Source organism: Amblyraja radiata, chromosome 9 (assembly GCF_010909765.2).
Source record: "Amblyraja radiata isolate CabotCenter1 chromosome 9, sAmbRad1.1.pri, whole genome shotgun sequence".
NCBI lineage: Eukaryota > Metazoa > Chordata > Chondrichthyes > Rajiformes > Rajidae > Amblyraja > Amblyraja radiata.
Window position 1 is genome coordinate 14402876 of NC_045964.1, and position 12799 is coordinate 14415674.

At 43.0% G+C, this 12799-nt stretch overlaps 1 protein-coding gene across 4 annotated transcripts in view; it reads right to left on the minus strand.

Annotated features, from left to right (window-relative positions):
* ttbk2 (tau tubulin kinase 2) overlaps window positions 1-12799 on the minus strand; it is a 202463-nt gene that overhangs the window by 1994 nt on the left and 187670 nt on the right. For all 4 annotated transcript variants that reach the window (XM_033026748.1, XM_033026749.1, XM_033026746.1 and 1 more), the window contains one exon: window positions 253-1688. In XM_033026748.1, coding sequence (XP_032882639.1) covers window positions 253-1688 — 1436 coding nt within the window. The remainder of the gene's footprint in view (window positions 1-252; window positions 1689-12799) is intronic.

Consider the following 12799-nt stretch of genomic DNA (forward strand, 5'->3'; position numbering starts at 1 on the left):
CAAGAATCCACAAATGTTTGATGTATCGCACCATTCAGATTTGGGTAAAACAATTGACTAAAAGCACAAATAGCTAAGTTGAAGTAAATGTATGAGTAACTGTTGTCTTCATGAGCATGCAGTGCTTTGAAGTTAGTTTATAACAAATCTATCACATCATAATCAAGACTTGGTTTAAGTTGCCGTCCAGACAAGCAAGACTCATTCATAAAAATATGTCGCAAAACAAAATCACTGCAAGATAGCACTCACCGGACCTCCACACTGTGTCGAGTTGGTGGCTTGCCAGGAGGTGGCCTTGGGACTAATTGGGTTGAGGCTGCAATGGGGACCTGTTCAGGATTGGTCAATGAAACTGGTCTTGGGATTTTGCTTCTCCGGGATTGAAGACTGGTCAGAAGAGAGTCGTCGTCAGTCTGTTTGCCTGATTGTTGTTCCGTTCCAGCTTTCACTGGAGATCCAGAAGGAGTTCCATCATCTGAGAAAGTCATTGATGGGATAGATATTTTCTCTTCTGGGGATTTTTCAGAATTAGATGAAAGATCACCCAGGAAGGACGTTCTGAGTGTGTGTTGTCTCTTTTCAGCCAACTGTCTAGTCAAGTCAGTTTGGTAAGCCTTCTTTTGAAGTAGTTTCTCTTTAGCTGAGACAGGAGCCGATGACTCAGTAATAATTTCTGCATCAGATGCCAGGACTGGGATTCGACTTTGTCGCAAAAGTGATGATTTGCCTTCAACCTTCTTGGAATGGAGTGAATCGTCATCGACTGTCAAGATTTGAATCAAATCTCCATTTCTGAATCCACTTAGCTCTGAAATGTTGCTCTGTTCCTGAATCTTTCTCTGCATCATTTCAGAAATGTAGCCCATTTCACATCCATCATTTCCAGCATAATTGGCATAGTTTTCCTGCTCTGATACTGCAGCATGAAGCAATTCCTTTACACGTTCATATGAAATGCTAGAAGCAGGCTGTTCTTTATCCGTCTCACCTTCAATGTATTTAAAAAAAACATTTTCTTCTATGTCATGCAGTTTATCTTTCGGCATATCCATTACAAATTTTGTACACTCCACTGACTTGGAGAGAGCATCGTCCTCTCTCGTTGAAAAGACTTCACCAGTTGTGGCTGGGCTGGCTATAATATCTGTTAAGCAAGGACCAGGTGATTTAATCTCTGCATGTTTTTGTATAGAGCTCAAGCTCCTTAGTTGTGCTGATGTCAAGCATTCATCACTCATTTGCTTCTTCAGGAGTTCACTTTCACCCAAAGAGTATTGTCCTTCATCAGGCTGACTCCTTCCATCCCCAGAAACCATTTGGCCATCTTTACATTCAACCTCATGAGGTGAATTGAGAGAGTCATCTCTGTTGTGCTCGGAATGAACACTAGTTTTTGCAATCACCTCACCTTGGTTACTGCTTTCTATTATACTGGTCCTGATGGCTTTTTCCCTTTGCAATGGGCCTATGTCCAGTTCTAGTTTAAGGCCAACACTGAATGTACCATTACACAAAGGGCCATGCACTGCAGCAGTTGGCCTCGATTTCTCTTCTGGAAAATGGGCTGGCTGCTTTTGATCAATGTTGTTTTCTACTGCATGCTGATCATTTTCTCTCTTCTCATTGCACTCTGTAACCACAGAGGCACCATGAGTCGATGTTACTGCAGGTTTAGACGCCGTTATCTTAAAAGCAAAATAAATATGTTGAAAATACAATTTAAATTACTTGTATGCTGCTGAAAATTTCACAAATTTCATTCAGAAGGATGTTAAAATTTAAACTACAGATAAGACACAAAAGTCCATATTTACTATTATAGCTAGATGTGAACAAACAGTGATCTATGTTCAACCACAGGAGTAACATACAACGGTTCAATAAATTGTAACCAGTATAGATCATCGTGTTTTATAAAAATAGTTACTACAACAATTGCGTCAAAGGGGGAAAGGGGGTTAGGGGCTAGTGAGTTTCAGGTTTGCAATAATAGTTATTTTTTTGGGCAGGATTATCAAATATAAAGATTTTTCAATAGCAATATTTAATTTTGTGGCTGCAGGCTAAAAATACAAAAGGCTGTATTGTTTAATAGAACATTGTACAAGTGTCAATAGAAGCTATTGCTGTGGGGAAAACAGGTCTTTGTCCCCTATGCTGTTTTAATCCAAGAGAGCAGTTGCTGCCTGTCAATTTCCAAAGTACCTTTCAAGTGGTTCTCTAATCCTCTAATGAAATAGCATGGAAAACGAATTCAGCCAGCATAATGCAAATAATGTTCCCTAATTCATCATTAGCATTATATCCAATCTGTGCTATACTCACATAGCACTTTTGATTGCTGCTGAGCTAGAATGAAAAGGTTTTAACTGTTATCTGCAGTGGTTTCTGTAGTGGGAGTTAATTTTGGTGAAACGAGAGAGGAAGAGTTTCCACCTCCCACTGATATCGTTTCCCAAACCGATATCGCTCCAGATAGAAAGTAAAATCAACTGGCTGGCTTCATGTTGCGGAGTTGGGGTGATGGTAGGCGTGGAAGCAGTGGGGAGGTAGGCAATTTCCCAGAATGATTTAGAAGATGACTATCACAGGAGTGAGAATAATGGAAAAGATTATCTAACTTGACCCGAAGGCTTAACAGGAGTCCAGAATCTTTCATGTAGATACAAAATGCTGGAGTAACTCAGCGGGCAGGGATGCAAGCAGAAGCCTCCACGTGGTGCATCCCGGGCAATGCTGACGACAGAAACTGTACCACAGTGACTGACTGAAGTAGCCAATTCTGCACCCACCGACCGTCAACCGTCACTGACCGACCAGAAAGACATGATATAGAAGATGGCCGGACACGAGGAAGAAGAACTCAGCGGGCCAGGCAGCATCTCTGGAGAGAAGGAATGGGTGACGTTTAGGGTCGCGACCCTTCTTCAGACTGATCCAGAATCTTTAATATATTTTTGGTGACATTTCACATGCCATGCTTATAAAACCCATTACTCAAGGAGCCTGGGGAATTAATAATGGAAAATAAAGAAAATATGTTTATATGAACAAGTGTTATATGAACAAATATTTTGTATGTCTTAGGAAAGGAAGAAAGCCCTAAGACCATCCCAATAATAGTAGAAAATACAGGAGCACAAGAGCGGAAGTTAAAATTATAACTATTGGGAGATTAAAGTTACAAAGGACACTAATGATTTCTTCCTGGCATCACGCCCCATATTTCTGTCCAATCCACATCACTAAATGAGTCTTACCATGATCACATCATTGATCGGGATGGGAAGAATCTGCAAAGTTGCAGGGAGAAAGTGGGACTGGATGGATTGCTCTAATACATAGTCAATAAACTGAGTTGTTTATTGTAACCAAAGCATGAAACATTTTTAAAATCTATATATCACTGACAAGGCCAACATTTATAACTCATTCCTAATTGACCTGATGAAAGTAATATTGCACCTTGTTAAACTGCTGCAGTCCTTTTGGCGAAAGAGGCCCCACAGTGCTTTTAGTTGCAGCCCACAGATTCATGATTCGGACCATGTAACAATGAAGGAATGACTGCGATATTGTGGGGAGACCTTCAATGATAGTATTCCTATGCATGTTCAACATTTTCTCTTCTTTTTTTTTTTAAATTTATTCAATTATTTAAAAACAAATAATATTACACGGTAATAAAACAAACCAGGACCCACCACCATAATACAATACAAACATATATCCTTAATAAACTACTATACAGCTATCTTACACTCCTTGTCAAAGATGCATTCAACACCCTGCAGAGCCCAGCGGTCCCGGAACTCACCCAGGGTGCCCGTGGACAGGGCGTATTCCCTTTCTAACCGCACCCGGGCACGGACGTATCCACGGAAAAGGGGCAAGCAGCCGGCTCGGGTACAGCCCTCCACCGTCAGGCGCCGTGACTCGCGGATGGCCAGCTTGGCCAGGCCCAGGAGCAACCCAACCAGGACATCTTCAGCCCTACCCTCTTCCCTACGCACAGGGTGTCCAAAGATGAGGATGATGGGTGAAAAGTGCAGCCAGAATGCAAGGAGCAGCCCCTTTAGGTATTCAAACTGTGGCTGCAGCCACCTTTTCTCTCCTTGGTGGTGCCGTTCGCAGGTTTGGGAGGAGCTGGTCAGAGTAGCCCAGGCAACCCCCTCCGCAGCTGGATCCTTGACTTCCTGACCAACAGATCACAGTCAGCGAGCAAAGGTGACAAGTCAGCCTCTATGATAATCCTGATTCTTGATTGACACTTTACATATCTTTGTCAATTCTATGTTTTGCAATTCTTAGTTTTGTGTTACCATACACAAGGTATGCCAGGCCGGGTCCTCCTGTTTTTTTGGCACACACACCCCCTACCGTGTCCCCCTTTGTTCTCGGCGGCACGTCCTCGTCCGACCTCCGGCACCCACCATGGGCCAGTCTCAACACTGGTGCCCCACAAGGATGCGTTCCCAACATTGCGTGCCTCATGGCGGGGAGGCGAATGGCTGAAGCTCTCACTCCAGAATACTGATGAGGGGTGGGGAGGCTTTTAGATGACAATTGCCAATGATCAAATGTAGCCTCTTTGGTATTGCATGTGGACATTGGCTGCCACTTTCATCACATGAATGTTATTTGCCAGTCACCAGCCCATGCCCGAGTGCTGTCCAGGTCTTACAGTCAGCAAGCATTGGCTACTTTATTTGCTGAGGTGATTTCATTGGAATTGGACTGTGCAATCATCAATTAACATGCCCTCTTCTGACCTTGTAAAGGAAGGAAGAACATTGATGACACAGCTGCAAATGGTTGAGTTTTGAGCAAGTGCTGCATGATGTCCTGTGGCTGGAGTGATTAACACAACACGCGCGAGGTCCGATTCCTACCACCAAATGTTTTCACTTTGATGCTCACTGAGTAGCTTTTCCAAGGCTTGAACCCACACCAGGTCATATTCCGCCTCTGGACCAGCTCTTTGGTCCATTAATGTGATGCAGCTACTGCTGCATCATTCCACTGGGCATTGGCAAGTTGATTGTTGGAGAGTAATTATTGTTGACACCTCTGTCAACAACAGTTTCACTCGCTTTACTGATGTGCAACAGTAAATTGATAGGGCGGTAATTAGATGGATTCGATTTAGAAACATAGATACAAAACATAGTGCAGGAGTAGGCCATTCAGCCCTTCGAGCCAGCACCGCCATTCAATATGATCATGGCTGATCATCTAAAATCAGTACCCCATCCCAGCTTTTTCCCCATATCCCTTGATTCCTTTAGCTAAATCTAACTCTGTCTTGAAAACATCCAGTGAATTGGCCTCCACTGCCTTCTGTGGCAGAGAATTCCACAGATTCACAACTCTCTGGGTAAAGAAGTTTTTCCTCATCTCAGTCCTAAATGGCCTAGCCCTTATTCTTAAACAGTGACCCCTGGTTCTGGACTCCCCCAACATCAGGAACATTTTTCCTGCATCTAGCCTGTCCAATCCTTTAAGAACTTTATATGTTTCTATAAGATCCCCAACCATCGTTCTAAATTCTAGTGAATACAAGCCTAGTCGACCCATTCTTTCATCATACGTCAGTCCCACCATCCCGGGAATTAACATGGTGAACCTACGCTGCACTCCCTCAATAGCAATAATGTCCTTTCTCAAATTATGAGACCAAAATTGCATACTATATTCCAGGGGCCTATCCAAGTCACCCTGCAGCCTCACAGCAGATCTGTGTCAACCGCAAACGTCTAAATCGTTAATATATATTGTAAACAATTGGACTACAGGCACTGAGCCTTGCGGCACCCCACTAGTCACTGCCTGCCATTCTGAAAAGGACCCGTTAATTCTTACCTTTGCCTTCCTGTCTGCCAACCAGTTCTCTATCCATGTCAATACCCTACCACTAATACCATGTGCTACAATTTTGCACACTAATCTGTCAAAGGCTTTTTGATAGTCCAGATACACCACATCCACTGGCTCACCCTTATCCATTCTACTTGTTACATTCTCAAAAAATTCCAGAAGATTAGTCGAGCATGAATAAATCCAAGCTGACTTCATAAATACATGCTGACTTTGACCAATCCTGTCACTGCTTTCCAAATGCACTGCCATAACATCTTTAATAATCGACTCAAGCATCTTCCTCACTACCGATGTATGGCTAACAATAATTCCGTTTTCCCTATTCCTCCTTTCTTTAAAAAATCGAGTTACATTGGCTACCCTCCAGTCAACAGGAACTGATCCAGAGTCGAGAGAACACTCGTTCTGTATTTTGTGAACAGGGTATGATTGATAATTTTCCACATTGATGGGTTAATGCCAGTGTTTTAACCGTACTGGAACGTCTTGACTTGGGATGCAACTAATTCTGGTGTGCAGCTCTTTTGTACTGAAGCTAGGATGTTGCTTTATCCCCCAATCTCTGCTCCATGCAGATGCTCTGCCCTCCTCGCAATTCCCCCGTCTCCACGTACCCGCTCCCAAGATGAGGCTTTCCATTCAAGGGCATCCAAAATGTCCTCTTTCATGAGTAAACCTGGTTTCCCCCTTGCTGTCATGGATGGATCCCCACCTGTGTCTCGTGTCCCGAAATTCTGCTCTTGTTCCCCCTCCCCGCAGATGGAACAAGGATAGAATTCCTCTGGTCCTCACCTTTCACCCCACCAGCCTCTGTATCCAATACATCATCCTCCAACATTTCTGTTATCTCGAACGTGATCTCACCAAGTCACATCTTCCCACCTCAACCCGTTTCCACCTTCCACAGAGATCACTCCCTCACAACTCCTTGGTTAACTCATCCTTTCCCACCCAAACTACCCCATCCCCAGGCACTATTCCCTGCAACCGCAGGAGATGTAACCTGTCTGTATACCTCCTCCCTCACCTCTATCCAGGGTCCCCAGGAGATCTTCCAGGTCAGAGAGAGAGATTCACGTGCATCTCTAATCTCACCTACTGCATCCGGTGAGATCAAGTGTAAACTCGGCAACCTTTTTGCCGAACGCTTGTGCTCGGTCAGCCAAGGCCTACTGGCTCTCACAGGTACTAACCATTTTAACTCTCCTTCCCCTACTGACCTTTCTGTCCTGGGTCTCCTCAGGAAGCTTATGGTACGTACAAACCCAACAGTATGTACATTGCATTATCTAATTTTAGATAACCTCTAACTACCTCCCCTCCCTGTTCTTCCCCCATAGCCCACCTCCCAAATACAACAACACAACTTTTCAACACAAGAATAGTATAGAGATCAGAAAAGTGACTATGATAAACAAAATGGTCTCTTTTCTCTCACACCACCTCCCCTGTGCCCCACCTGGACTTACATCTATTTATCTCTTCCCGCTCCTTCATTCCTTCCTCTGGCTTCACAATTTGCAACCCTCCACTGCCTGTCTCACGCCACCTGCTTTTATATCTGGCCTTTGTTCCAACCATTTGCCTTCAAAACAAAGGTCTGTGTCCACCCTATTATCTGCCACACTTTGTCTTTCCTCTCCTCTCTTCCAGCTCTCCCCCCCCCCCCCCCCCCCCCCCCCCCCACCCACCCCCCCACTACAATCAGTCTGAAGAATCCTAATCCGAAACTTCACGTGTGCATGTTCTCTGGAGATGCTGATTAACGCACTGAGATACTCCAGCACTTTGTGTTTTTTTTATTCCTTCTCTGTTTGAAGTTGAACATAGCAATATTGAGACAACTGAGTGGCCTGCTCAGCCTCAGAGCCCATTAAAGAATCACCGAGGCACGGTTGGCAAATTTTCTTCCCTTAAGGTCGTTAGTGAACCAAACAGACTTTTTTTTCCCCACAATGATCTGGTTATTTTAGTCACCATGATTGCGAAGCTCTCTCACTCTCAATAAACCAAGTTACTAAACCAAGGCCATTAGAATATCATGGGAATGACTTGAATGAATGAATGTTTATTGGCCAAGTATTCACAAACAAGGAATTTGCCTTGGACTTATTATGCAGTTCAGGATTTCTATGCTGCACTGAGACCAGAATTCATTAACAGTGTGGAACTCTACACAGGTACTGCTAACATTTCATGGGCAAATCCAGGTAATGTCTTACTGCCGTATAGACCCTCGTTAATACAGTTTTGGCAGAAAAGAAAACCCTGCCAAAGATTTAAATATTTTTAAGTTGCCACAAACATTTATATTTTTTTTACTAATTCTTTGTCAAAGGTTTAGTTTCCTTTTCCATGAACGCTCAAAGTTCTTCATTAATGTTTAAAGTCTGCAGTAAGAAACGTCTAAGAGATGTTGAGAGAAAACTCCATGAGATGGGGAATAGGGATCATGTAGTAAGGGAATCAGCATCATGCAGAAGAGCACAGACACTCCCTGACTTATGCAAGGGATTACGGATCAGTCTGAAGACGGGTTTCGGCCCGAAACGTTGCCTATTTCCTTCGCTCCGTAGATGCCGCCGCACCCACTGAGTTTCTCCAGCACTTTGTATACCTTCTATTATGGATTGTAACCCTTACACAAGTCAAATTTTAAGCAAGTCAGAATCACCTTAAAACAAGGTAGAAACAAATAAATGCAAATGCTGGTTAATACATAAAACAACACAAAGTGCTGGAATAACTCAGCAGGTCAGGCAGCATCTCTGTAAAGCATGGAAAGGTAATGCTTCAGGTCAGGACCCTTCTTCCTCCTGATTCAGTCGATTCCAGTGGTCTGCAACAGCGGGTCCTTCTTCACCAGCTGCCGCACTGGTTGATGTGTCTCACATTATATCCCCTGGCTGACAGCGCTTTCTTCAGGCCACTGTCACGAAACGCTGTCATCGTGGGGCTCCCTCCCCTCTCATCAGCTGCCACCTTTTCCACTTGGCCGTCACTTTGTCAACTCCACTACTCCCCCCTCCACAGCCGCCACCTCCTGAATTGCCGACGTGACTCGGCCAGGGGTTGTTCTCCTCCACCTCCCTTATTCTCGCTCGCCTTCCCAGTATGTAATCAAAAATGGCTGAAACCGGTAGAGCAGCGACCCTGGGTGTCGCGCTTATATCTATGAAGCATACGGAAACCCTAGCCATCCTCGACATTTGTGTTTCTCACTTTTAATAAACCCTCGGAGCGCAGCAAAACCCATCTGCTCAGCCTCCCTAAACCTGCTGGGTCCCAACCCAACAGCTGCAAAGCATCCAAATCCCTTGGTGTTGCAAGCCTGGGCTTGACTGAACTAGTCTGATTTTCCATCTAGTTCCAACAAAATTTCCCTTCAAAGAAGAGTTGCCAAATAAATGGTTTCAGGAAGAATCGGTGGTTTCACCCTTTAGATGGCTCTGAAATTATTCTATAAACATGGTTGCAAAAACACAGGTCATTCAGGAAAAAGGACCAACCTATTGTGAATTGTTTACGTAAGTGTGAGTTTTTGCAAGTTGCCGGTTACGCAATGTGGAGAGTGCCTGAAATTGGATTGGAGTGGGGAGAGGGGAGAGGGAAAGTCCAAAGGAGAATGACAGAGAATCAATGTGAACAAAGCTACATTATCATTAAAGCTTAAGGAATGTAGAAATCAAGAACCTGCACAGTAACAGAATCCAAATCACAAACGCAATAACTTTTCAATGCAAGAAATCACAGGGATCAGAAAAGTGACTATGATAATCAATATAGTCTCCTTTCAGCCCCAATTGCATTGATATTTGGAAACTAACACACACTATCACACTCACAAGGAAAGCACTTTGTACCACTTCTCATTATTTTCTTTCCTAAGGGAAATTTTGTGCAACTATAAACTCTCTCCACAAACTGTTAAACACTAGTTTAAACTTGTGTTCACCAGAAATATTCACACATTTGCACGGAGTGAATGAATGCGAGGGGATAAGTGCAATAGTTTATAACTCCTACAACAATCCCATCGCACAGTAACAAATGCTGCAATGCTGGTGGAGACTTTAAATCGTCTGCATTCTCAGTGGGTGCTAAAGATTCAATGGTGTTATTTAAATGAAAGCCTACCTGTTCCTTGATGTTTATCACTCAACCAACATTAATTATTTAGGGAATCCTAGCCTCCACGTTAGAATACAACACAAGCATTCTGCTACGAAGGTGTGTCAGGGTTAGAAAACACACCACATAAATTCAAGTTAGTTGTTTTTTATTTTATTCATGCCTGTAGTGGCCTTGCAATAATGTAATAAACATTGGGGGTATGAAATTAAAAACTGACAGATAATGGAACCAATCCAAACCCAAAGATTTTTTTCTAATATACCATCCTGAACCAACACACCAAGGCACTTGCATAGTTTGCTGGTGATGGACAATCAGAGAAAGGCTATACTGCTGAATTTTAAGCATACACATAAAGCTTTCAACATCTTCCAATCGCCCTGAATGGCTATGACTGCCGGGTCTAGACACCCAGCCAGGAGAATTATTATTCCTGCATCTCCCTCAAGTCTTCTACACTCAAGAATATAGGCTGACGTGTCTTAATCACTCCTCATAAAACAAATCTGCCATCATGGGAATTAGTATGGTGAACACAATATTGATCACAATAACATTATTTCTTTGGTAGGGCTGCCAGACCTGCATACAACATTACAGACACTGTTTGACCAGTATCACTGTACAAAAACACTCCTGCAATTGACACCAAAATACTAATTTGCATTTCTATTTACTTGATTAAAATGCATAACCTTTCTCCACATTAAATTAAACCTTAGGTACACAAAAATGCTGGAGAAACTCAGCGGGTGCAGCAGCATCTATGGAGCGAAGGAGATAGGCAACGTTTCGGGACGAAACCTTTGCGTTCTCACCAATGCACTTAATCTGTGCATACGCCCTGAAGCCTTTCTGTGCATCATCGCCTTAGAGAACAACAAACTCTGAAGAAGGGTCCCGACCCGAAACTTCATCCATTCCTTCTCTCCAGAAATGCTCCACCATTTTGTGTCTATCTTCAAACTATTTTACCCAGATTGCAACCTTCACGTGGTCCGCCCTGTTTCAACGAATGCAATCAACCCGGCGTGCACAATCAAATAAGATCATATAGAACAAGTTGTCCTACAACTTTAGGCTGTGCACACCATACGCAAGAAGAAGACAACCCACTGTGCAGGCTTACATCCAGTCCAAACCATCTAATATTGTGTCAAGAGTGTTTTATTACTATGTGTCCTGAAAGGGGACAACAAAATTCTTATTTGCAGCAACACAATAGATATGTAAACACAGTACTCTATAAGCCCATAATAAACAATAAAAAAACAGTTCCATTTATATTAAAAAAACAAATAAGCAATAATGGTGCAAAGTCAAAAATAATGTCCCCAAATCTCTATGGTTCGGAGTCTATTTAGAGGTTGCAGTTTTTAATAGCCTGAAGGTTGTTGGGAAAATGCTGAAGATGGTCTATAGTTCCCAGGCATATCCTTGCAGCCCTTCTTAAATAGAGGCACATTTGCCACCCTCCAGTCTTCTGGCATCTCACTTGTATCTAATAATGATTCACATATCTCTGCCAGACGGCCTGCATTTTCTTCTCTTCCTTACATTGAACACCTTGGTTGAATATCCAGCATTTGACCACTACTAAACAAAGGCATTAAAACTGTACCAACAAATTTATAATAATTCACAAAGAACCTAACCACTCATTTGGAGCTGAAATATATATGACACACTCTTGTAAATCCCATTTCATAGAAACATCGAGCATAGGTGCAGGAGTAGGCCATTCGGCCCTTCGAGCCTGCACCGCCATTCAATATGATCATGGCTGATCATCCAACTCAGTATCCTGTACCTGCCTTCTCTCCATATCCCCTGATCCATTTAGCCACAAGGACCACATCTAACTCCCTCTTAAATATAGCCAATGAACTGGCCTCAACTACTTTCTGTGGCAGAGAATTCCACAGATTCACCACTCTCTGTGTGAAAAATAAAATTTCTCATCTCGGTCCTAAAAGACTTTCCCCTTATCCTTAAACTGCGACTCCTTGTTTTGGACTTCCCCAACATCGGGAACAATCTTCTTGCATCTAGCCTGTCCAACCCCTTAAGAATTTTGTAAGTTTCTATAAGATCCACCCTCAATCTTCTAAATTCCAGCGAGTACAAGCCGAGTCTATCCAGTCTTTCTTCATATGAAAGTCCTGCCATCCAGGAATCAGTCTGGTGAACCTTCTCTGTACTCCCTCTATGGCAAGAATGTCTTTCCTTAGATTAGGAGACCAATACTGTCCAGGTGTGGTCTCACCAAGGCCCTGTACAACTGCAGTAGAACCTCCCTGCTCCTATACTCAAATCCTTTTGCTATGTATGCTAACATACCATTCGCTTTCTTCACTGCCTGCTGCACCTGCATGCCTACTTTCAATGACTGGTGTCATTAAATATAATTTACTGTACTATACCCTTTAAACTAATGCAGCTACACTGCATTTCAGATTTAAAAAAATTAGTATGAACATTTTAGACTTGTATAAAACCCACATCGCTGCTTTCATTCATTTATCTATACCCAGTGCCTCCTGAAGCCAAAATTACAAAACACCAATAGATTTTATTTAAGAGCAATGAAGTAGCTGGGAGACTGACAAATTCTTCAAGAATATTGGGAAATATTAATTCTACGAATGTATTCTGTGGAGCAGTGCCAATGGCTATTCTAGGCATTGAGAACACAAACTGCTATCACCATGCATCTGGCCGAACTCTCCAAAATGCACTGCATTATTCTCATCGTCGTGAACAGTGGATTGTACCAGAAGTG